This window comes from Herpailurus yagouaroundi, unplaced genomic scaffold (assembly GCF_014898765.1).
Source record: "Herpailurus yagouaroundi ecotype Mexico unplaced genomic scaffold, PumYag 139, whole genome shotgun sequence".
Taxonomy (NCBI): Eukaryota; Metazoa; Chordata; class Mammalia; order Carnivora; family Felidae; genus Herpailurus; species Herpailurus yagouaroundi.
The window spans coordinates 40,584,135-40,611,239 of record NW_024412394.1 but is presented as its reverse complement, the minus strand read 5'-3'; the positions used below and the strand labels follow the sequence as shown (position 1 = coordinate 40,611,239).

At 36.4% G+C, this 27,105-nt stretch overlaps 1 protein-coding gene across 8 annotated transcripts in view; it reads right to left on the bottom strand.

Moving 5' to 3' along the window:
* The window catches only part of TTK (TTK protein kinase), a 43,905-nt gene extending 21,031 nt beyond the window's left edge, over positions 1-22,874 (bottom strand). Inside the window, exons 1-13 of one of the 8 annotated variants that reach the window (XM_040474018.1) lie at positions 22,604-22,874; positions 21,617-21,805; positions 21,254-21,394; positions 17,650-17,872; positions 17,173-17,279; positions 14,362-14,505; positions 13,123-13,237; positions 12,889-12,961; positions 12,703-12,794; positions 10,902-10,992; positions 9,802-9,922; positions 5,267-5,415; positions 933-1,066 (exon numbers count right to left, since the gene is read on the bottom strand). In XM_040474018.1, the coding sequence (XP_040329952.1) occupies positions 933-1,066; positions 5,267-5,415; positions 9,802-9,922; positions 10,902-10,992; positions 12,703-12,794; positions 12,889-12,961; positions 13,123-13,237; positions 14,362-14,505; positions 17,173-17,279; positions 17,650-17,872; positions 21,254-21,392 (1,388 nt within the window). In that variant the 5' untranslated portion in view covers positions 21,393-21,394; positions 21,617-21,805; positions 22,604-22,874. Of the gene's footprint in view, positions 1-932; positions 1,070-5,266; positions 5,416-9,801; positions 9,923-10,901; positions 10,993-12,702; positions 12,795-12,888; positions 12,962-13,122; positions 13,238-14,361; positions 14,506-17,172; positions 17,280-17,649; positions 17,873-21,253; positions 21,395-21,616; positions 21,806-22,531 lie in introns of all 8 variants that reach the window. The other 7 variants (XM_040474020.1, XM_040474019.1, XM_040474014.1 and 4 more) reach the window with 7 other exon arrangements.
* Between the last annotated feature and the right edge of the window lie 4,231 nt (positions 22,875-27,105).

Here is a 27,105-nt window from a genome sequence, read left to right as displayed (position 1 = left end):
GCTTCAGCTCAGGTCATGATCTCGCAGTTCATGAGTTCAAGCCCCACATCAGGCTCTGTAGAGAGCCTGCTTGGGATCCCCTCTCTCTCCTTTTCTCTGTTCCTCCCCTGCTCTCTCTCTCTCTCAAAATAAATAAATAAACTTAAAAAAAATTAAAATATTCCACATATAATAAAATGAAGTAATATATAGCAAAACTATATTAAATTGGTAAGAGCCCAGGTTATAAAACTTCTAAGGCCAGTTCTAATTAAAATCAAAGATTACATTATGAAAATTAAAAACAAAAGGCATCATGGACTTAAGTTATCCTCTAAGACATTAAAAACATAGCTACTAGTTGGATGATATGATATGCCACATTCCTTTATTTTCTTTCTTTGAAATGTCATTAATTTGCTTTTGCAATATCCCTGTGTTTCCTATCAATCAGCAATGACCATCCAATTTCTTTACTCATCCCTCATTCCCATACACTCAAGTCTTTTACCTTTGAACACTCCCAGAACTATGTGACCTATACAACCAACTTCTTTCAGAAACTATCACATTCCAATTAAAAACCCTCCTTTGCTATAAAATGTAGCTACCCTTTATCATGTATAAGAATGCTAACCTTTAAAATACCTCTCTCAGTTACACAAAGATATCCATGTAGCAATGTGTAATTACCAAGAAGTTTTACATATTTAGAGTATTTATAGATTGTAGGTACAAATTACAATAGGACAGAGACTTTCAAAACAATCCTTAAAAATGTATTGTAGCCACCTTCCCCTCCCCTTTCACAGGTGAAATAACTGATGCTCAGAAAAATAATATAAATTTGGAAACTCTTTAAAGTAACAGAGCAGGATTCAACTTCAGATCTATTTAACCCCGAAGCCCATGTTATTTCCACTGTGCCAAACTAGAATGCCAAAAGTAATTACCAGCTCATGTAATCATCCAAGGCACTGCTACTGGGTGTCTTACAAACAGATTTTGGGTCAATCCATTTAGGTGCTGATATTGGTGGTGACTGCTTTGAAACTGAAAAGGCAGGTTGCTCAAAAGCGGTTTGTTTCTGCTAAAAAAAAAAATAAAATAAATAATGATTTACAGTTTTTAGACACCTGTTCAATAGCTTTACAAACATTTTAATTTCTAAAAGAAAAAATAATGTAATACACAAACATGCTAAAATAAGTAAACATATGTATTCCAGACTTCCAATAACTTTTTAGTATAGCTTTCACTCTAAGTTCTGAAGCCTATTATATTTTCTTCAAAAGGATTACAAGGAGAGGGAAGACTCATGGTATTGTTTAACACAACAGGATCTAATATCCTCTGCCATCAGGACTACTATAACCATTACTGAACTTCTATAATCTAAATAAGTACTCTGTACTTCTGAAAACTTAGCTTCCTTTAATCAATAAAACCACAGTATATGGGATATAGGAATGGGTAGCTAAAGTGCAATTAAGGAAATGGTCAGAAGGGAGGAAGAAATTATTAATCAGAAGTAGGTGGAAGTTATCCAGAGCCTAATATCCTCAAGGAATGATGGGGAGTCACTAGGATGTCCAGAGATGATAGCAGTGAGCAAGGAACAGGATGGTATATCCAAAAAAAAGGAGCCTCAAAAGGTCAGGGCTCTGTAAGAGAAGAAATGATCTGGATATAGCTACAGGGAGTTTTTAGCTATAAGGTAAGTGAGATGTGAAATAAAAACAATCTCTACTTGAGAGGGCTGCTGGAGAAGCAGTGACTTCAGGAAACCACCTAATTCCTTTTTCTTCTTTTCATAAGTATGCTATCCAGTGGATTTTAGTATGTTCACAAGAGTACACAATCAGCACTATTTAATTACAGAACCTTTTCATCATCCTAAGAAACTCCATATCCATTAGTGGTCACCCTCCGTTCTCCACTCTTCCCAGTCTCTGGCAGCCGCTAATCTACTTTCTGCCTCTATATGGATTTGCCTATTCTGGACATTTCTTATAAATGGGATCACATAATATGTGGCCTTTTGTGATAGATTTCTTTCACTTAGCATGTCTTTAAAGTTCATCCATGTTGTAGCATGTTAGTACTTCATTACCTTTCATTGTTGAATAATAAAATGAAATAATGAAATCAGAGTACCACATTTTGTTTATTCACTCACCAGCTGTTGGATATTTGGGATTATTTCCACTTTTGGCAATTTATGAATAATGCTGCTATGAACATGCAAGTACAAGTTTTTGTGTGGATATAGATTTTCAGTTTTCTTGAGTATATACTTATAAGTAGAATTGCTAGATCATATGATAACTCTATATTTAGCCTTCTGAGAAACTGCCATACCATTTTCCAAGTAACTACACCATTTTATATTCTTACCAGTAGTACATGAGGGTTCCAATTTATCCACTTCATCACCAACATTTGTTATTGTCTCTTTTAAATTATAGCCATCTTAGTGGGTATGCAGTGGTATCTCACTGTGGTTTTGATTTGCATTTCCCTAATGACAAATAAATGGTTTTGAGTCCTCTCACCCTGCTATTGACTTTCAAGTTTCAAAAAGAAAAAAGAAAAGATGCTGTTTCATATGATCCATGATTTAACCTATCAGGATTCTTCCCATCTAAAATTTATTATTTACTTCATTACTTAGATCTTTAATTAAATAAGATAAAGTCTCTTCAATAAATGGTGTTGGGAAAACTGGACAGCAACAAGCAGAAGAATGAAACTGGACCACTTTCTTGCACTATATACAAAAATTAAATCAAAATGGATTAAAGACTTGAATGTAAGACCCTACACCATAAAAGTTCTAGAAAACACAGGCAGTAGGCTCCCTGACAGGAGTCTTAGCAAGGATTTTTTTGGATGTGATACCAAAAGCAAAGGCAACAAGGCAACAAAAGCAAAATAAGTAAGTGGGGCTATAATTGAACTTAAAGAGCTTCTGCACAGCAAAGGAAATCATTAACAGAATGAAAAGGCAAACTACTGAATGGGAGAAAATATATGCAAATCATGTATCTGATAAGGGGTTAATATCCAAGATATATAATGAACCCCTCCAATAGCAAAAAAGCAAACAATCCAATTAAAAATTGGGCAGAATATGTAAATATGTCTAAACATATAGACATATTTTTCCAAAGATATATAGATAACCGACAGGTAGAGAAAAAGACGTTCAACATCACTAATCATCAGGGAAATACAAATCAAAACCACATTGAGATACCACCTCATACCTGTTAGAATTTTGTCAAAAAGACAAAAACCTCATACCTGTTAGAATGTTGTCAAAAAGACAAAAACTAACAGTGTTGGCAAGGATGTGGAGAAAAGAGAATTCTTGTGTAATATTGGTAGGAATGTAAATCAGTGCAGCCACTATAGAAGACAGTAGGAAGGTTCCTCAAAAAATTAAAAATAGAACTATCATATGATCCAACAGTTCCACTTCTGGGTATTTATCCAAAGAAAATGAAAATACTAACTCAAAAAGATACAATCTTATGTTCACTGCAGCATTATTTACTATAGTCATGACATGGAAACAACCTAAGTGTCCACTGATGGATGAACGGATAAAGAAAATATGGTGTGTGTATATATACATAGTATACAGTGGAGTATTAGCCATAAAAGAGAAGGAAATCTTATCATTTGTGACATGGATGGACGCTGATGGCATTAAGTGAAATAAGCCAGATATAGACAAATACTGCATAATATCACTTACATATGAATTAAAACAAACAAACAAACAAACAAACAAACAAACAAACAAACAAAAAAACGACTTCATAGATTCAGAGGGCAAATTAATGGTTGACAGCGGTGGGGATGGGTGGTGGACGAAACAGGTGAAAGGGATCAAAAGATACAAAGATAGGGTACCAGGGTGGCTCAGTCTGTTAAGCATCTGACTTTGGCTCAGGTCATGATCTGGCGGTCCATGAGTTTGAGCCCCATGGCAGGCTCTGTGCTGACAGCTCAGAGCCTGGAGCCTGCTTCAGATTCTGTGTGCCCCTCTCTCTCTCTCTCTCTCTCTCTCTCTCTCTCTCTCTCTCTCTCTAATACAAATAAACATTAAATAAAGACATACAAAGGTATTTCCAGTTACAAAATAAGTTATGAGGATGCATGTGTAGCATGGTGGCTATATTTATTAATACTATATGCATATTTGAAAATTGCTAAGAGAGTAAATCTTATAAGTTTCACCATAAGAAAAAAAATTGTGTAGCTGTATGGGTACAGATGTTAATTGAACTTATTATGGTGATCACTTCATAATTCAAATATTGAGTTAGATTGTACACCTGAAACTGATGTTATATGTCAATTACACCTCAATAAAACACAAAAATACTTATTTTTCATAAAATATCTATATTCACATGTGATATTTTATTATTGTTATTTTTAGTAAGTTAATAAATATTTTTAAAATGTCTGTTTTACTTTCTAATACAGTAAATACAGATAAATATAACTTACATAAACAAAGCTCTTTCGTGGTCTTGATAATGAAGAGTGTAAAGAGGATCCCAACACAAAAACATGTGAGAACCCACTGAGTTAGAATATAACTGAAAGTAGTGAGGACAGTATAGCCATGGACTATATACAGTATGACTCTCTAGTAGCCAACCAGATCATTCCTTCTGAAATGACCTTTGACCATTGGGAATGATCATTCAACCTGTTATAAATTCACATACAGTGTCTAGTCTATATTTTTCTATTTTATCCATGGAATAATAGGAAATTATCAAATCTTTTGGTACAGCATTGCACTGGTTCAGGGGTCAGCATATTGTATTCTGTAAAGGGCAAGGTAGTAAACATATGGGGCTTTTTAAGGCAGAGTCTCTGTTGCAACTACTCAATTCTGCTGTTACAGTTCAAAAGCAGCCCTAGACAGTAATAAATGGGGATGGTTGTCTTCCAGTAAAACATACTTTACAGACAGGCTGAGAACTAGATTTGACCGATAGGCTGTAGTTTGCTGACCCCTACACCAGTCTACCAGAAATCCAAAAGCACCACTGAAAATAAAAAAAAAACTTCAGCTTGACATATACTTTTACTGAATCTGTCACTAGTAGTGATCATTGTTTTGTGAATAATAAGAAACATCCTTTAAGTAAACTATTCCACTAAAAATGGTACATAAGGATTTAATAAAAGAAAAAAATTTAACATGACCATCACATTACAAATAATGGCAATGTTACACTTTAGAGGAAAAGAAAGTTACCTCTGTATCAACTTTTTGGGCTGTGTCTGGAATCTGCCACTGATTTGAAGATACAGCAGGATTCTGGTTTATACATTCTGACTTTTTCTTAGACTGCCATTGTTTCTGGTTACTCTCTGGAACCTTTGGTTCTTGATGTTCCTTAATCTCTGAAATTGCATTTGTTGTTGTTATCAACAAAAGGAAAGAATATTTGATAATAAAATTAAATCTGAAATACGAAACATGTTACAAACTATATTAGTACAAAGAGAGAAGGGGTGCTTTGGTTGCTCAGTTGGTTAGGTGACCGACTTAGGCTCAGGTCACGATCTAGCAGTTTTTGAGTTCGAGCCCCATATCAGGCTCTGTGCTGACAGCTCAGAGCCTGGAGCCTGCTTCAGATACTGTGTCTCCTCCTCTCTCTACCCCTCCCCTGCTCACGCTTTGTGTCTCTCTGTCTCTCAATAATAAACGTTAAAAAAAAAAAAAATTTAGGAAAAAAACAAAAACAAAAAACAAAGAGAGAAACTAAAAACATTAAGCCAGCTGCTGACAACTGGCTTTTAATAAGTCATTTTACTAAGGTATAACACAGTCATGTTCCTAAGTTGCTACCTAGAGCTTTATCAGAGACCATTCTGAATTTAAATACTTCTGGGTCTTCACCAGAAAACACCAAATAAATAAATAAAAATTCAAAAACACATATATATCATAAGGTCTTACTAATAAAGAGAAGCTAATTTACCACTTTACATAGACCTCTAGTATTTTAATTTTTTGTTAATGTTTATTCATTTTTGAGAGACAGAGACAGAGCATGAGCAGAGGAGGGGCTGAGAGACAGGGAGACACAGAATCTGAAGCAGGTTCCAGGCTCTGAGCTGTCAGCACAGAGCCCGACGTGGGGCTCAAACTCACGGACCGCAAGATCACAACCTGAGCCAAAGTCAGATGCTTAACCGATTGAGCCATCAAGGTATCCATAGATCTTTAGTTTTTTAACAAAAATTTTACATTAAACTAGCCTGTAATTTATTTTAATGGTCTCCCAACAGGGGCGCCTGGGTGGCGCAGTCGGTTAAGCCTCCGACTTCAGCCAGGTCACGATCTCGCGGTCCGAGCCCCGCGTCGGGCTCTGGGCTGATGGCTCAGAGCCTGGAGCCTGTTTCCGATTCTGTGTCTCCCTCTCTCTCTGCCCCTCGCCCGTTCATGCTCTGTCTCTCTCTGTCCCAAAAATAAATAAACGTTGAAAAAAAAAAAATTTAATGGTCTCCCAACAAAAAATTCTCAACACTATAGTTACTATCCTATGAATATCAATATTCACTATCACCATAGTGCAAAAATCCTAAACAAGTATGTACAACGGATAGATAAAAGGGATAATGAATTATGACTAAGTTATGTTTATTCTTAAATGTGAAGTTTGCTTAACATGTGAAAATCAATTTAATTTGCCATAATAACAGGACTAAGAAGAAAAATACATGATCAACTCAATAAATGCAGAAAAAGCATTTGACAAGATTCAACAGTCACAAAAAATATCTAATGATAATCTAGGTATAAAGCAAAATTCACTGTTTTGGTATTTGATTAAGAGTAGATAAAAAATCTACAGCAATTATTTCATACAAAGGTAAAATATGGAAAGCTTCCCTCTAAAATAAGTAATAAGATTGCCCACCTATCATCTCTTCTATTCATTATGATGTTACATGCAATACAAAGAAAAAAATGAAGCTTAAAAGGATAAGGAAAAAATGTTAAATCATTTTCTTTCTATGAAAGAATTCATAGAAAAATGTTAGAATTATTCCGTGAATTTAGTAACTCACTGACTATATCTAAGATCAATAGCTAAAACCAGTTGTATTTTTATATACCAGCAACAATGTAGAAGATGAAAAAATAGTTTAAAAATATTCCATTCACCATCACAGCATTGAAAATGCCAGGTATCTAGCAAGAACTCTAGCAAAAGAGAAGAAAAACCTCTAACAGAAAATAGTTCTTGATAACATCTTAAATACTACTTAAATGAATGAAGGGATATATGCCAGATTAGTGGATTAGAAAACCTATCTGCTAAATGCCAACCTGTCCCATTAGGATCTCAATAAAAAAATCCCATTTTAAAAAAAGAATCTGGTAGATTCTAATATTTATATGGAAACCCAAAAGGCCCAATAGCTGATACAGCCTTGAAGATGAATGAAGTTGGAAGATTTTCAATTGATTGCAGTAAATAAGATAGTATTGGCACAAAGATCTATGGAACAGAGAAGAATCCAAAACCAGATATCACAGGATATCTAATTTATAATTCACTAAGGGAGGGGCGCCTGGGTGGCTCAGTCAGTTAAGCATCAGACTCTTTTGGATCAGGTTATGATCTCATGGTTCATGAGTTTTGAGTCCTACGTCAGGCTCTGTGCTGACAACGTGGAGCCTGCTCAGGATTCTGTCTCCAGCTCACTCTGCCCCTCCCCTGCTCACTCTCTGTCTCTCTCTCAAAAATAAATAAATAAACATTATAATTCACTGACGGGAAAAGAGGGTCTTTTCAATAAATGATGCTGGACCCACTGGATATCCACATGAGGGAAAAAAACAACAGAATCTTGATACGTCATCTTACTTACACACAAATATTAAATTCAGTTAGAATGTAAGTCCATATGTGAAAGGCAAAATGATAAATCATCTAAAATATGCAGAAATATCATTACAATCTTGGAGCAGGCATAGATTTGTTAAAAGACATAGGAAATATCACAAAGGAAAAGACTGATAAATTAAAATGCATAATAATTAAGAATTTCTTTTCCTAAAAAGTCTTCAGTACATAATGGAGAAATTACTTGTAACACACATATCCAACAAAGGATATGTATCTAGATGATATAAATATCTCCTAGAAATCAATGAGAAAAAGAAAGAAAACCCAATAGAAAAATTGGCAAGAGTTTCAAACAAGTACTTCACAAGAGAATATCCAAATGGCCAATAAACATAAAAAAAGATGTTCAACATCATAAGCCATCAGAGAAGCGCAAATTAAAACCACAGTAAGATATCACTTAGCAGCATCCAAATGTGTAAAATTAAAAACCAACAATAAAACAATTGGGACTAATATGGAGCAAGAGCAACATCCCTGCTGGTCAAAGGGACCACCATTCTAGAAAACTAGCACTATTTGCCAAAGTTGAACATACACACATTCTGTGACCCTACAACCCCACTCTTTGGATACACTCAAAAGAAATGCGTATGAATGGAAATGATATTTCAACAGACTGTACTCTCATGATTTGGGTGATTTTGTAATTGGCAGTTTTACTATATAATAAAGTATTACTGGCACTGTATAGGTACTCAACAAGTATTTACTGAAAAACATTAAATTAGGTATAAGATTAGTATTATTAACAAGCATATTTGGTAAAGATGATTTTTCAGTAATACCAGTTTATGATAGATGCCATGAAAATATCCTTCAAATACTAGGAAATGGAATCTATTCCAAATCAAAATAATGGCAAATAGACCATTCTAGGGTGAATAACAGTCTCAGTTTGCTGGAAACTGACAGTCATTCTGCTATATATAGAACTTTTCAGGGCTAACACCAGGGAAGTTCCAGTCTGGAAACCAAAGAGTCTCAACAAGCCTAGTATGTCCCAGTTTTCCTCTTCAGTCCAATTAAAGAAAAACATTAGTCAATCTGGTAAACTTTGTTTGGACAAGGATCATCCAATTCATGATCTTGTTCAAAAATCTCTAATGGTACTCTGATATCTACAAAAAAAAAAATGTAAGTGTGGAGTTCAGTTTACCTAGTTTTACCTTCTACTTCTGTATGACCTGTTATAGTTTTCTGCATAGACTATCTTTTGTTCCTAAAATATTTTATTCTTTTGTTTTCATTATTTCCTCCATTTGAAATACTCTATCACTGCCATTTCTTCCTATTTAAACCCAAATAGTTCTTCACCTTTCTTCTCCATAAAACATGTTCTTATCCTAAACCAAATAGTTCCTCACATTTCTCCTTCTTCTGAATTCTCACAGCATTTTATTTATGTGCTTCTCAATATACCCTCTAAAATTCTACATAGCATTATATTTATCAGTCTGTCTCCCACACTGGATGGCAATCTCCTTGGGACTGTTTCATTCATTTATATCCCCTTAGAACATATCATACTACTCATATAGTAGAAAATCAAATGTCCAATAAAAAAGAGAATTATCATAAAGATACAGCTTGTGTTTTTTTCCAGAAAAGTATTTGTCAAGCCAACTGAAAAACCTAGCTCAGCCCCAATGTACTTTCCCTCCACTCTTGCTTTTACACAGCTTTTAGCCAAATAAACTTCCACTGCTACAGAATTCAACACTTTTCATAGACTCTATATAATTCAATTGACATACAAGATAAAGGGACATATAGTCTTACATTGTAATTTGTAGATGGCTGGTCAACTTTCACAAGCACCAGAGTGCTATTCTTAATTAATAAAAGCCTATTTTGTCTCTCTTACCTTCTAATTTTGATACAAGACTTGATTCAGTTTTATTCTTCAAGGTTACTGAATCTGTAATAAGTTCAGAACTCTTCTCATCCGACATCAGAGGTTCCTTGGAATGGATATTTTGAATAGACCAAATGAAAAGAATAAGACATAAAAATAATAAAGTCTCATAAACAGTAATAGTACTAATTTGTCTTAGTGTTCAAAAGACTAAAGTCTCATCTATGTGAAAAGATTGCTAAGAAAATTATCTACTATAATCAGATATAGACTCACAAACTGAGGAAAGATTAACTTCTTGAATTATTGACTAGAACAGTGGAACTGGCCATAACCATAAATTTGGCCAATGTGCTTTCAATGGACATAATCAACTCATAAAATATAATCACTTAAAAAGAGAGGTTGAAAATTCGAATATAACATAAGACATGCCTCATTATTTTGTGACTATGATGGTATTTTATCCCCAAAATAACATTAGTGAAAATTAAGATTTGCATAAGTCTAAAACAGTAGTTATTCTAAAATCCAAAAAGTAAACTTTTTAAACAACTATGCACTATTCTCTAAGGTAGCTATGATCAGTTAAAATAATAAGCATAGACCATGAAAAAGATGAATTACAAAAAATATAAACTTGAAAAGACCCACATTGTGAGGCCAGGGGTTGAACTCAAGTACAATAAGAACAGTATGAGACTAAAACTGTTTCCAGTCTTTGCATTTACAAAGACACATCACAATTTACTCTCATTGCTATATAAGATGTCCTGTCAGAACATATGATTAAACACACCAACCAAGAAACAGAATTTGGGGGGAATGACTCCCCTAGCTATTCCCAAACCCAACTAATCTGTTTAAATATAAGCATGATAAGTATTATGTCAAAGTTATCCCAGGAGATCATTGATCATTACTCTACATGAAATGTACATGTTCGTCAACTTTGGAGGAACAGTTTAGGACTTCTGTACCACTTCCCACTAGTGGTCCTGTATCTCTTGGGGCTTCAGGAACACTGTTGGACCCCTTCCCCGGGAAAAACTCCATGGATCCTAGATCAGGAAACCTTGCTCCATATAAAGATTTAAAAATTAAAATACCTTTAAATTTCTCAATTCACTGGAATCATTTCTACTTGATTTAGATCCAGGTACAATCATATCTTGGCGTTCTGATCCAGAGGTCTGTCTGCTACCCATAAACCAAAATAGTTTTAATGCTTAATTTGAAATTAATCTTTTTAATGTGCTATTTTTTCCATTTTAAAATTGACTTCTTAACAATATATACACTTTTTAATTGGAAAGATCTCTTGAAAAATTATTTTTAAAAATAACATGATTGTAGTACAAATCTAATGAAGTTAGGTGCTGGGCAATGACGAAAAGGACAGATAAGTGGTAGGTGATTGTGTACTTCATAACGTAATAAGTAACAATTGGGGCTAAGTAGGAATGTAGTAAAGAAGGGGACAGCAGTACGTAGGTGAAACCACACTTCGAAATGCAAGCAGCTTAAGGAAAAGGACTAGAGTATAAACCTTTCCGTAGGCCTCCACAGTGTCAACCATACAGTGTATCATGGCAAGCACCAAGAAAATGGCTGGTTTTGATTTATTTTTATTTTTTTATAATGGGAGAAAGTCTCCTTTTATTATTCGGAGAGGTATTTAAAATGGAGACAAGAAAAAAGTCATCTCATAAGATTCTGGACAACCAAAATACACTTAGTATCTATCTTTAGTCAAGTGCTAAGTATAACAGAATTTTAATTAAAGATGCCAACTAAAAACAATCAGGGGCGCCTGGGTGGCGTAGTCAGTTAAGCATCCAATGACTCTTGATTTCAGCTCAGGTCATGATCTCACAGCTCGTGGGTTTGAGCCCTGCACTGAGCTCTGTGCTGACAGCATGAGCCAGCTTGGGATTTTCTGTCTCCCTCTCTCTCTGCCCCTCACCCTCTCCTGCTTGTGCACACACGTGTGCTCGCTCTCTTTCTCAAAAATGAATAAACAAACATTTTATAAATAAATAAATAAATAATAAAAACAACCTGTTGTATTTCTGAAGTTTATTTGCAAAATGATTCTCTGGAATCCAAGGGGCTTTTTCTAATAGAAATAAGGTTATCAAGAATGGTTAGAGTTAAGAACAGACCAGAACAATTCCCTTAGCTAAGTTGGAAAACTAGATTCTCACTTCTTTTAAGGGGATAAATATCCAGGTTGAAGAAAGGAGAACACATTGGACGTGATGAACAATATTTCATCTCTACCTGCTCTGCCCCACCTCTTGATGCCCTGGGCTCTGTAGCAAATGAGTGAATTAATCATCTTTCCCACTGATAGCTATTCTTTTCCTTGAACTTGTTAGCAAAGAAATTGTTCCTAGACCTCCTTCCACCCCTGCTATGAAGACTTTCACAAACATAAGAAACGGATTCTTACCAGAGAAACTACCCATAAGCGAGAAATGCCCAGATACTAGGAGTTTTTACCTCAAAGACGTCTGCATATATCTTTTAAGCTTAATGTTGATTTAATATTTTTTCCTCCATGTTCCATAATTTGTTAACCATTCCTTTCTTTTTTTTTTTTTTTTTTTTAAGATTTTTACCTTTAAGTAATCTCTACACTTCACATGGGGCTCAAACTCACAACCCCTACCTAGATCAAGAGTCACATGTTCCACCAACAGAGCTAGCCAGGTGCCCCATTTAATTTTTAATGAGTGAAAAGCAAAATAAAGTCACATTCCCCACTCATTCCTTTGTCCCTAACCTTTAATACTAAGTAAAAATACTTAATCATAATTACTATTATGCAATAAAAAACTTTGTGACCGTTCTGTCATCAATCTTTAAGTATTGAAAACAAATTAAAAAATTAAAATTCAAACATACCTTTTTGTAAAACTTGGTACAACTGAATCATCTGTCTTCCCATAATCCGGGCTACTTAGAAGGTTAACTGGGACTCTTCCAAAAGGGCATGACTAGAAATGTTTTGAAAGATTAAGTAACCAATTAGGAAATAAGTATAGACCTCACCACTATCACTTTAATCAAGGTACATTAGAAATAACTTACCCGTTTAGCTTTCTTTGTTTGTTTCAAGGGATTTCGATGACCTATTTCTGCATCTTGAGGGGGCAAGTTTTCTCTATACAGGAAGAAAATACCCCAATTTTTAAAAGAATAATATTAACATAGGAATTGCCATTAACTGCTAATGTTATTACTCTAACACTAAAATACAGATGTAGATGTATAAATAACATAAATGTATGATGAACATTTAAAAAACAGATTCAGTTTCATTACCCATACAAAAACTTGGCTTTAGTAGTCTGTCCTCTGGAATCACAACTGATGTTCCTATTCTGTAAATGTCCAAGTGAATTGGGGAATGATTCTTGAGCAGTTAATATTGTAGATGCTATAAAAAAATTTAAATTGTAATTAAATTTATAAAGACATAAGAAATACACAAAAAGTAACCTCACAAATATGAATACTTAAAAAGATAATTCAGGGGTACCTCGGTGGCTCAGTCAGTTAAGAGTCTGACTTCAGCTCAGGTCACAATCTCGTGGTTCATGATTTCGAGCCCCACATCAAGCTCTATGCTGATAGCTCAGAGCCTGGAGCCTGCTTTGGATTCTAGGATTCTGTGTCCCCCTCTCTCCCTGCCCCTCCCCCATTATACTTTCTATCTCTCTCAAAAAAAAAAAAAAAAAAAAAAGATAATTCATAGTAAACATTTGTCCCCAAATAAGATATGCAGACATGAAGATGTTGTGAAGATAATTCTCTAAGTATACATGTAATAGTTTCAAAATTACATAATTGTTTCCCCAGAATAAAGATATATTCCTTATTTCTAAAAAGTCATTCTCTTATGGATAAAGAAATTGTGGTTTATATACACAATGCAGTACTACATGGCAATGAGAAAGAACGAAATATGGCCCTTTGTAGCAACGTGGATAGAACTGGAGAGTGTGATGCTAAGTGAAATAAGCCATACAGAGAAAGACAGATACCATATGTTTTCACTCTTATGTGGATCCTGAGAAACTTAACAGAAACCCATGGGGGAGGGGAAGGAAAAAAAAAAAAAAAAAAAAAGAGGTTAGAGTGGGAGAGAGCCAAAGCATAAGAGACTCTTAAAAACTGGGAACAAACTGAGGGTTGATGGCGGGTGGGAGGGAGGGGAGAGTGGGTGATGGGTATTGAGGAGGGCACCTTTTGGGATGAGCACTGGGTGTTGTATGGAAACCAATTTGACAATAAATTTCATATAAAAAAAGTCATTCTCTTGCTTAGACTGAATTTTTTAATTTACTAATGAGTTTGATTAGCAAGAAAAAAAAAAATTCCAACAGGGTTAATAAAGATTTTGGTACTTCTAAAAGCCCTACACCTCCTTTATATCTGAAATTTAATCTGAGATTTTGATCATTCTACACAGATGGTATTTTTCTTTAAAATGTTATCCTGAACTCTTTCTTGCTGGACAATCTACCACAGAAAAGTAGTAGCACACAGTAATACCCTTACCTGATAAACTCTTCTTTTCCTCCTCTGAAAGCAGCTGCTTTTTTTGAAGGTTTAAATTCCGAATGGCAATTTCTAGCATTTCCAGTGGTACTGCTCCACATTCTACAGCTTTATGAAGAAGTTGTTTACTTTTTTTGAAATTACCTAACAAAGGAAAAATATTTTGTCATTTAAATGCAACAATCTTGGGGCGCCTGAGTGGCGCAGTTGGTTAAGCGTCCGACTTCAGCCAGGTCACGATCTCGCGGTCCGGGAGTTCGAGCCCCGCGTCAGGCTCTGGGCTGATGGCTCAGAGCCTGGAGCCTGTTTCTGATTCTGTGTCTCCCTCTCTCTCTGCCCCTCCTCCGTTCATGCTCTGTCTCTCTCTGTCGCAAAAATAAATAAACGTTGAAAAAAAAAATTAAATGCAACAATCTTAATTCCCCAGATACTTATTCATCAGGACCTAGGGAAAAAATTTAAAAGGCTTAGGTAAAAATATTTATTCCAATTTAACATACCTTATTTCATAAGCAAATAAAAGCAATTTCTCTCTTCTGGTAAGAATTCTTGTCAAATAGCTTACTTATATAATAAGTAGTAAACATAATTATGCATTCATTTTAGCAACACTGCCCATTTTCAGAAAAGAAATATAACAAAGCAATATAAAGTGGGGGGCAGCAAAAACTAAATAAAACAGAAACTTAGGGGATGTAGTAAAAGGAAAACTAAGCTCTAGATGTTACTACAGTCCCAAGAGCATCAATCTGTTACAATGCAGTATAATAATCATTCATAACAACATTTAGTTATTAAGGATGACATATTTTGCTAAAGGGAATCCTCCATCAAAAGATTCATATTTTAAAAAATAGTAATAGGGACGCCTCGGTGGCTCAGTCGGTTGAGCGTCCGACTTCAGCTCAGGTCATAATCTCGCAGTTTGTGGGTTCGAGCCCCATGACAGGCTTTGTGCTGACAGCTCAGAGCCTGGAGCCTGCTTCAGATTGTGTCTCCCTCTCTCTCTGTCTCCCCCCCACCACACTATCTCTCTCTCCTTCAAAAACAAACAAACATTAAAATAAATCAATAAATCAATCAATAAATCAATAAATAAATAAAAAAAAAAGATTAGTGTTTAGCTATCAGACTTAGCTATACCGCCCTCAAATGTAAAATAACTGACACCACCATAATTATTTTTCTGACTACAGATAAACCACCAAATTTTCTTTCAATTGCCAACTTACTCAATATATTTTGTCTAGAATTTGATTTAAAATGTCAAATGTATACATCATGTATCAATGGAATGTGTTATCAGCATTTCTGGGAGCAACTCAGCTATGCTACACACTTGGGCACTTAGGATTTAAAAATGATTAGGAAATCTCTATCTTCTGACAGTTTACAAATTTTAAGAATTTAAACATATCTGATAGTGGCTAAGTATACGTTTATTCAGAGTAGTGGTATTTCACAATTTAAGCATTTTAGGGCAGCAAAAGAAGGTAGGCTTAGATAAAAACTAGTAATTAGGGAGCTTAATAAAGTAACAGACCCCTGTGAGAGTCTGATAAAAAAATACCAAATGTCCTCTAATCATACACACCAAACTGCACATAGAATTTCAGAGATGTGCATACTTCCTAAAAACCCATTCATAATCTTGTCCAAAATAACTGCAATTTTGACCTTGAGTGATAAAATTTATTTTTTTACAGATAACAAAATTTGAGGTTTTCAATATTTGTGTGTTCTAAAGATACAAAACTTGTAGTTGCTATTGATAGGCCACAATACTTCAACAAATGCTTTAAGAGAAAGGCGAAAAGAGAGAGGGTACTAAAGGCCTTGCCAAACTTCCTTGAACAAGCAAGGAGGAATCAATGTTCCTAGGCAGAAAAGGAATGGTTTTTTTAAAAGTCACCTGACAGTGCACAGGATAGATTAGAGGTGATTCAGATAACTAGGACTCAGAAATCATGTAAACATGTAAAAGTTAACGGTTCTCAAACCACTTCCTGAGCTGTTACAGTGCTCTTCTCTCACCTCAATCCTGGGAAATACATGCCAGTGACTGAGCCCTGCTTTGGGCACCGTGATGGAAACTCTGACTGAACCAAACCACTAGCGATAATGTGTGCATCACAGGTAACAAATGGGATTAGGGTTGGAGCAGAAACAAGACAGAGGGAAACAGTAACATGTGGCCAGAGGGCAGAATGAAACCCTCATGGATCCAAAAGCCCCAGAAAATTAGAAAAAGAAAAGACTAAGGAATGGGCAGGCTAAAAATGTGAGGAAGACATTGCCATAGTTCTATCCAAAAACTCAAGACTATGAAGAATCAAAAGAACAAGAAATAAAAGCTTCCACAGCAGTTTCCTTTTTTTTTTTTTTTTTTTAATTAAAAAGAAGAACTACCAATTAATGCTACAATTTTATTTTGGTGTATATATTTTAGTACTATGAAACCATAGTATAAGGAAAGCTTATCTAAGCACTAACTTAAGTATCTTATATGCTTCTCTCGCACAAATACTCAATGAAAAAGCCACTTTCCTTTAGACACTTCCTGAATCTAATTAACGGCACAAACACGAAGTTCACTTACATCTCTGGATTATATTACAAGTAGAAAAGCTAGTATAACAAACATTCTCTACATTTACACTTTGGTGGCATTCTTCCCCCATACTCTCACCTGATCAATTTTCATGCCTTTAGCCTCAAATTTTTACTTCATATGTATGACTTAATATTAGAATGTGAGTTACAGCGCGAAGTTAACATTTTTCAAATTTGGACTTGACATTTTCAAATTACCTTGTGATAATTCAAATTGTGCAAAAGATATATGCACAAAAGCAAATTTCTTGCAGTTTGCTCTGGCCATCTGAAAGTAGTCCCGTGCGTCATCTGGCTCTTGAATACTGTAAAAAAGATTTCAGAGTCAAATTTTAGAAAAAAGGGCACAGCTACCTAAGTTTGATAACTCCTTATTCAATTTTCCAAAGGACATGGGATTCTGGTTTTTTTCTGTGTAAAATTAAATACTAATAAGTTAATTTTTAACATCTTTCTAGGCAGAGTCCAGAACACATAACTGTTGTGGAAATACATAGTAAACAGAGTTTACAATATTCATTTGTTAATTATAAACAGAAGGATTTGGTTAAAAAATACTAATTTTCTTACAATTAATACTAACAACATGTCTTTTATAATGTAGTTGTCTTTTATAATGTAGTTGTGTACTATGTGATGTAGTTAGTTAAACATAATTCAAAAGTGAATACTTACGCTTTTAATTCAGCAAATCTCACTTGAATTTGAGCAAAACTCTCGTTTTGGCCATATTTATCTGGAGGAAGTGCTTCAATTGCTTGACTGTAACGACCAATTAATTTATTTAAAAGAGCATCATTCAGAGGGACACTGTTTTTCTCTAGTTTGAGCAACAAATTCAACCAGTCCTCCGGGTTGTTTGCCATCATCATAATTTGGTTGACAGTTCCCGAGTTATCTGAATTAGAGGAAGAAAATATGCCACAAGAAATGCCAAATTGTACTTTTTCTTCAAATTAAAGTTAGTAATTTATATTCTTAATATAAATATACATAAACTCCTTAAATTATTTTAAAAACCTTAACAATTCATATAAATGTAAGCAACATATTTCCTGCATATATGTCTTCGTAAGAGTTTATTTTACTCCAAAAGTTACATATTCTGAAGGAAAGAAAAACTTTGGAAATAAGCTAGTTTTTTATAGCTTTTAAAAAACCATATGTAAGGGCACCTGGGTGGCTCAGTCAGTTAAGCGTCTGTTGATTTCAGCTCAGGTCATGATCTCACAGGTTTGTGAGACAGAGCCCTCATCATAGAGCAGGGCGTGCTTGGAATTCTCTCTCCCTCTCTCTCTACCCTTCCCCAACTTGCATGTGTTCTCTCTCTCTCAAAATAATAAACATTAAAAAAAAAAAAAAAACCCTATGTAGTCTAAAAAAATTTTGTCTTGTAGCAGCATAATTCTATTTCATCCCCCTAACTACCCAGAGGAAACCTAAACCTCCCCCACTATCACCTATAACAACTTTGTCAGAAAATTCATCAATGACTTATTCGTTAAAAATTTTTAAACGTATCACCTTATTCCTCCTAACATAATCTTTACAACTTCATCCATCCAACATTATCTCCATAGACTTCAAACTTACCTTTAATCCAATTAAACAAAATCAATTTATAAAAGATAAGTAACTGGTATGGTTATTTTCTTCTCCCTCCAAGTTACCCATATTTCTCCATAAAGATTGTAATTTATTTTCTTACTTTCTTTACTGTCAATTGTTTTAAAAAGACAAATTGAATTAATGTCAGTCTCCTGTTCAGGATATTTTAGTCATTACTAAATATTATTAAACACAGATTTCCCAGAGAAACTATCATTCTTTCTGTAAGTTTTGGTTACCTTCAATAAGAGCCAAATCTATGCTTTTATAAACAAAATTACAGTTTCTGTTTTACTAAAACATAACTTTAACTCTGCTTTTTTATTTTAAATTTATTCTGGACTGGGGAACCTGGGTGGCTCAGTCAGTTAAGCGTCCAACTTCGGCTTAGGTCATGATCTCATACTTTGTGAGTTCGAGCCCTGCATCATACTCTGTGCTGACAGCTCAGAGCTTGGAGCCTGCTTCAGATTCTTTGTCTCCCTCTCTCTCTCCGCCCCTGCCATGCTCGCTCTCTCTCTCTCAAAAATAAACATTAAAAAAAAATTTTTTTTTATTTACTTTGGACTGATATTAATTTCACTTTCCATTTTTTACTTCCCTTCCATTGTTGTCCTAGCAAATTAGTCTACAAGATGTCTAAAAACCACTGTGTTTGTAAATGTATTCCCCATGCCTCTGAGTACCATTCTCCTTCTATTCAGAACTTAAATTGTATCTTTATATTGTTAGTGTTCACTTGATGACAAACATATTTTACAATGCAGTGTAGTGGATGCATACTCTTCCCATCTATAAATCATGGTTTTAAGCATCTTTGATACTTATGATACTGTCTTATGTCCCAGTTACCCATATATGTTAAGTATTTACAAGTCTGGAGATCACCTGGGTGGCTCAGTCCATTGCGCATCCAACTCTTGATCTCGGCTCAGGTCATAATCTGTTTGTGGGATCGAGCTCCGAGTTGGGCTCTGCACTGACAGTATGGAGCCTGTCTGGGATTCTAATTCTCCCTCTCACCTTGCTCTTTCCCAGCTCACACGCACGCACACTCTTTCTCAAGATAAATGAACTTTAAAAAAAAAAAAGTCTTGGAGCCCCTGACTCAGTGGCTCAGTTAGTTAAGCCACCAACTGTTGATTTCAGCTCAGGTCATGATCTCACAGTTCATGAGATCAAGCCCCATGTTGGGTTCTGTGCTGACAGTGTTAAATAAACTTAAAAAAAAAAAAAAAAAGTATTTACATGTTTAAGTGAGCTAAGGATATTTAAAAAAAAAATTTTTTTTTTCATGTTTATTTATTTTTGAGAGAGAGACAGAGCACAAGCTGGGGAGAGGCAGACAGAGGAGGGAGACACAGAATCCAAAGCAGGCTCCAGGCTCTGAGCTGTCAGCACAGAGCCCAACGTGGGGCTCAAAGTCACAATCCGCAAGATCATGACCTGAGCTGAAGTCTGATGCTTAACTGACTGAGGCACCCAGGCGCCCCATGACCGAAGGATTTTAAATAAAGACTCATCTTGGTGTTCAAGCTTTGTTAACATTATTTAAATACATTTAATAAAGTATGGTGATACTCTCCTAAGATTTTGTTTAACACCAAAACGATCAGTTTCTAGGTTGTTTCGAGTGAATATGATCTGCCATCTTGACTAGACTTCAGGTTCTTCCATTTATTTTCAATCCTTCACTCATTTAATGGTCAGTATACATATAACAAACTTATCCAAAGGTCACTTTTCAAACAACCTCAACAGTGTGTAATATAGAAAGAGTTAGGCTTGTAAGCTAACTTTTCATAAAGCTAGGGTATTAAACTTTGGGCACATTCTACTCATTAATCATCCAATAAATATTTAAGTACATATTGCATGTCAGACAGCATTCCAAGCTCTATAGATATTAACAAAACAGATAAAAATCATGCCCTCATGGAGCTCACATTCTAGTGGAAGAGACAGACAATAAACAAATTCATGAGTAAATTAGATACAAGATGATTAGTGCTATGGAGAAATATAATACAGAGAAGCAAGAGAGGTGTCACATGCCCACACCAGCAGGTTGCTATTTTAAATAGGTGGGTGAGGAAAGGCATCAATGAGAGGACCTTTGAACAGACCTGGAAAAGGAAAAGGTAGACAGTTATCTGGGGAGTGGCGTTTAAGGCAGAGAGCAAGAACAAAGGCATTGGGGTAGGAGCTGGTCTAGTATATAGTAGAGACAGCAAGGAAGCCATTGTGGCTGGAACAGAGTGAACAAGGAAGAAAAGGAGAAAAGGGGTAGTAATAGGAAGATTCTCCCCTATCAAAAATTGAGTGTTTGACTTTAAGTTTATACACAATTTCATTGCAATTGGTGAGATCTTCTCAGTTTACAGAAAAAAAGGAATGAAAAAAATGGCATATCTACTGCTGGCATGTGTATCAGCAGAAATAACGGCTGACAATAATGGAAGAGTTAAGAGCACACTGTAATAAATTATATTGTTTCCATTTTTAAGAAAGCAGAAAATTGTGGGAACGTTTCCAAACAGCAGGGTTAAATTATAAAGTGTCTGTAGTCTAACTGGTAAAGAACAATTACTGAGGAAATTACAATTGTGAATACACAAGGTTAACACTTCATTCCTTTACATTAGAGGGCACTCAAAGAAAAGGAACTCACCTGTAGTATCGGCAGAGACTTTATTCAAGCTTAGCTCATCAGTAAGGTCTTCATTTTTAAATTTATTTTTAATATCCCTCACTTTGTTCATTATAGAATCAATTGTCAATTCTCTGCCACTTAAATCCTCGGCCTCCATTTCTAAGGCATAAAAAAAGCAAACTGGTCATATCATTCCTTTTCACTAGCATTAAAGAAAAAAAAGATGTCTCAACTAGCCTTTTTTTTACCCAGAAGACTATAGCATTAGTTATACGAACACATCTAAACAGATTAATTAGAGTATTTGTGAAGCTATGTGGATAAAAACAACAGCACATCCTTGTAATTTGTCCAGCAAGGTTTCCAATAGGCCACATATACCTTTTCTTCCCAAAAGAACTTCAACGAAGTCATTGCACAACACAGACGTTGCTACCCTTCCTTGCTTTCAAACTTTCCATTTTTCTTCCACAATTTCCTTTCACTCTTTTTCCAGAATTATTTTCTCTGGGCCATCTGCAAATTCACTTATTATTATGTTTTTAATGTGAGGGAATGCTTGCTTGGATTCTGGTAATGACATATAGACATAATATTTTTGGTAATGAAAATAACCATTCTTTTATTCACTCTCTGTGTGCCAGTAAACCTGCACACTGAAAGTGCTTCCAAAGCAGAACATGTACAACATCATAACCCTTTACCGATTAATGGGATATCAGCAGGCTTGTTCTTATGCATGTCTGGCATAATTATGCTTTGCTATCTCAATCGTTCTAAAACCAAGAATCTACTGTATTCTTACACTACTGAGCACTTGCTCATCTGCATGGTGGTGATGGTGCAAAGTGTCTGCAGTCGTTCTTCCTATCAATCTCAGGTTTGTGATTCTCAAGGTTAATACCTAGTAACCCAGGGTAACTGATATCAATGCCGCTCCTGACCTCGAGTTTGACAATGAAAAGGGGTGATAAAGTAGGCAGCTAGATACCACTATTTGAAGTCAGGTTCGAAAGGTAACTGTCAGAAAGGGGCCACCATCTCCTCGCTCTCTTCTAAAAAACCAGACGAGAGGGCGTGCCTTTTGGGAGAGGATTTCCTGTCCCCCAAACTCTCCCCAGGTGCCACACCCGATGCACACACCCACCTCCGGCTTCCAGGGTCAACAAAACCTCCCTCACCACCCACTGGATTGGCGGAAGCAGCGAGACCTCCCCTCCCCCTCCAGTTCGTTTAGCCGCGCCCCACGTCTCCTACCAGGCTCTGAGTCCTCCCTGCCTCGCCCTCACCACTCACCGACCCTCGCGGCTAAACAGCCTACACACGGGCCGCTGCCGTTCCTCGGTGTGCCCCCAAGGACGAACTCACCGCCAGAAAGCGGAGAAGGGAAGAAAAGATGGAACCCAAATCCCTCTCCGCGAACACGTTTGAATTTCCCCGCCGCTATCTTCGCGTCTGCTTATTGCTCAGTTCTCGTCACGTGAAAACGTCTTCTCTGATTGGCTCGCGTGCGTAGGCAATGCCCCGCCCCCAGTGATCCGAGGAGTGCGTCTTGGGAGTGTCTCACACTCTAACCCTGGGCGGGGCGCCTGCGGTAGCGAGGTGCTCGATTTCCATGCACGTTTGGGAGGTGTTTTTGAGCTGGCTTTCTTGCACTTCCCTGTTTAACCAGGCCAAATGTTTGCCGGGGAGCGAACCACCTCCGGGCGGAGCTACCTGATGAGAGGAAAATAGCGACGGGGACGTTGCTTGCGATCTAAAAGATGCCCTGTGAATCGGTCCATTCCGCCCCTTTCCGCCGCACTGCCACGCGATTGTGTCCTTCACGCGCCTCACTGCCCGGCTTAGGGAGAAGATGGCAAGAAAGGGTCGTTCGGAGAGCTACTTTCAGCCCTGCGGCCAGCTCGAGAATCTCAGTGCTTATTGTCCTTGAGCTTCAACTAAACGCTTTTCCACTATCCTAAAATAAGTAACTCCGCACTTCCTCTTTAAGCCAAGGCCTTCCTCTTTGTCAGAATTCCTCACAGAATTCACCAGCTGACGGGATTGCTGCGTCTGAATTTGCCCGATCAGCCCCCTGCCTCCGAATTTGTCCCATTTAAGAGTTCAGGTGCCTTCAGGGAACGGGCACCTCCCTAATAATCTACCCGTGCTAGGCCTCTGTGCTGAAGTGGGGCTGTGATCCAAGATAACACTTTTCTCTGCCAATGGGAGAGGTGTCTTTGTTGTACCAGCATTAAGACATATGCTGTATGGTCGAACAGGCTGGTTGATTTTGTGTGTGTGTAGAAACTAACTACAGCTGTCACGTAACTCCAAAGCTGTCCTTAGAATCCTCACATTCGCGGGTCTGCTAACCACTTAGCCAGCAAGAAAGCCTTTCCTTGTTTAATGCATCTTTCCATATCTACTGGCTGTGTGATTTTACTTCAGCTGAGCAAAATCATCTGTTGTAGCATGGTTGGCTAATCGTTACCTTTGCATCATTGCAAGGAATTGATTATTCCACCAATTCTTGTTGATCTCTTAGGGCCTGATTTCAAAACTTGCATTTTCCTAAAAATACAGCTGCTGAATAACCTCACCCTAATACTTCTTTCTGTACACTTATTCCTTTCGTGATCTCTAGTCTTAATTTTTAAATATCAGCTATATGCTAAATGTATATGTCCAGCTGAACTGTGTTCCCTGAACTCCAGACTCCTATGTTCATTGCCTACTTAACATCTCCACTTAAATGTCTCACAGCCACCTAAGACTCAAAATTGCAAAACTGAGCCCCCGGTCTTCTCCTTTACCCCCCAAACCTGCTGCTTCCAAAATCTCTGTAAAAGACAATCTCATTGTCCTCATTTTTAGGCCAAAATCATTGGCGTCATCCATGACCCCATATCCAATCTAAGAGCATGTTGTGTTAGGTCCAACAAAGTACTCCTGGAATCCTACCACTTCTCCCCACCTTTACTGCTACCACCCTAGTCCATCACTCACCTGGATTTGTGCAATATCTTCCTGGCTGATCTCCTTGCTTCTGCCTTTGCCTCACTTCAATTTATTTTCCAGCACAGCAAAATATTCTTAAATTACATCATATCACTCCTTTGTTCAAAACCCTTCAGAGCTCTCTGTCTCACTCAGAATAAAAGCCAAAGATCCTTACAGTGGTCTAGAGCTGCACTATTCAATATGGTAGCTGTTAGCTACATATATATGGCTATTGAGCACTTGAAATGTGGCTAGTGCAGCTGAGGAACTGAATTTTTTAATTAATGAAACTAATTAAAGTTTAAAAACTGATATTCAGTGCAATTATTAGAAGACTTTTAAGTATGTTTAGAACCTGAGTATGTGAATCTACTTGTTCACCTGTAAATCTTGTGAGATCTAAATGCAGATTAAGTACTTTCAACGAAAGTGCTTATATGTCGTAAGTGTAAATACACACTGGGTTCTGAAGACTTATTATGAAAAAATAATGTAAAACGTATTGTGGATAATGTAAAAAATATTGATCACTGTCTGAAGTGATATTTTTGATATATTGTATTAAATAAAATATATTATGAAAATTAGTATCCCTTGTAACAGACTAGAGGAGATTGACATGACAACTAAATGCAATATGGTAGCATGGATTGGATCCTGGAACAGAAAGTGGACATTAATGGACAAACTGATGAAATCCAAATAATAACTGTGATTTAGTTAATAGTAATGTATCTGTGTTGGTGTCTTAATTTCAAGAAATATACCACGGTAATATAAAATATTAACAATAGGGAAATTGAGTGAAACCGATACACCAACTTTCTGGATTACACGTGCAACCTTTGTAAACCAAAATTTTTTCCAAAATAAAAAATTTATTGAAATTTAATTTCACCTGCTTCTTTTTAAATATGGCTAATGGAAAATTGACAATTACATATGTGGTTTACACTGTATTTCCATCAGTGGTCTAAAAAAATCCTATAGTTTTACTTATCTGACCCACTTATTTAGCTTATTTATTTTCTGACTCTCCACCCCTTACCCACTAGAATGTAAACTCCATAAGTGCAGGAATTTTTGTCTACTTTGTTCATTACAGTATCCTTAGTGCTTAGAATGGTATCTGGTACATTGTAGACACTCAATAAATGCTAGCTAAATAATAACACAACCATTGGAGTGTCTCAGATTCCTATTTCTCCTGCTATACTTGTAGACTTCTTGGGGACAGGAAAGTAACCATGTAAACTTCCTGTAAGTGCTTGAAGAACCTTTGCACTGTGTTCTACACAATTCTCAGCAACTATTCATTTACAGATTATCATAACAAGCTATTCAGAAATAAAAGTGGGTACCATTCTTGGCTAAATATTTTACTGATTGTTTTCATGGGAGGCATGTAACAATGTACCATTTGGGGATGAATAATTCCACTGCAGTATTTATACATTTACGTATGAGGGTGTCTGTGGCTCTCCTACCTTACCCAGATTCAATGTTTCTGACTCACGCATCCAAATAAATTTTGATCCTTAACTGTTGTTCATCCATTGGAATCACAGACCAATGAGGAGCCACCTCCAAAGATGAGTGAAGAAATGAGGTTTTTCCAGTCAAGATAACATACCACAATCACTAGTTTGTCTGAAAACCAACTTCATCTGACAGTGAATAAACTTGTTTATTTTCAGAGTCAAGCCTTCCACAAAACAATACAATTCACCGAGAAGCTATGACTTTAAGATGCAAAGCTTCAGTTTTTTTGTTGGTTTTTTTTTTTTTTTTGACACAAATAAAAGTTTGGACCACGTAACTTTGCCATTATCATCATGTCACTTTTCTGCTAATCTGATGATTTTCTGTTAGCACAGTTCCTTTTATTTGTTGTTTTAATGTTTATTGTTTACATTAGAGAGAGAGAGCACACGCGCATGAGTGGGAGAGGGGCAGAGAGAGAAGGAGACAGACTCAGAAGCAGGCTCCAGGCCCATGCTGTTAGCGCAGAGCCTGGCGACTTTTTTTTCTTTCAGTTATTGAAGTCATTGTTACATGAGTTCACTAAGTCCCAAACTTTGGTTCCAGAAACCGTTTCCCATAGTTGGATTTACTTTGTGCATGTGCAGAAGCTAAATTTCTAATCAATTGTAAGTTTTTACAGAACGTAGTCGGTTATGAACTGCTTTACAGTGATTTATTCTGGGATAAAAACTCATTAGTATACCTGATTTGGGTGCATATAGGAATGGTGTGAAGCTATAAGGACGGTGAGAACCTGTACAAATAACAGCAGGAAAGCTACATATCACAGAATGGACCAACCCTTTTCCAAAAGAAAAAGAAAAAAAAAGGGGGGGCAAGGGCAGCCAACAAAGTGCTTAATGGTTATGAAGAAAAATGGCAATGACAGTTTAGATAATGTTCTAACAAGGAAAACAGCAGTCACAGTTTAGGATCACTGCTTGAATATCAGGTACTATTTAGTTATCCAGGCAACAGGTCATGTTAACAAATCACAGAAGAAAAATAAGATTCCTATTTTTCTTTTTTCTCCATCATGGATAATAGTGTTCAAACTGACACCTTAAAAACAAATATGGTCGGAACTCTTACCAGGCGAAGCTACATAAGAAAGGCATTTAGGGGTGCCTAGGTGGCTCAGTCGGTTAAGCATCAGGCTTCAGCTCAGGTCATTCTCCCATGCTTCGTGGATTTGAGCCCCGTGTCAGGCTCTGTGCTGACAGCTCAGAGCCTGGAGCCTGCTTCGGATTCTGTGTCTCCCTCTCTCTCTGCCCCTCCCCCACTCGTGCTCTGTCTCTCTCTGTCTCTCAAAAATGAAAAAATGTAAAAAAACAATTTTTTTTAAAGAAAGGCATTTTAAT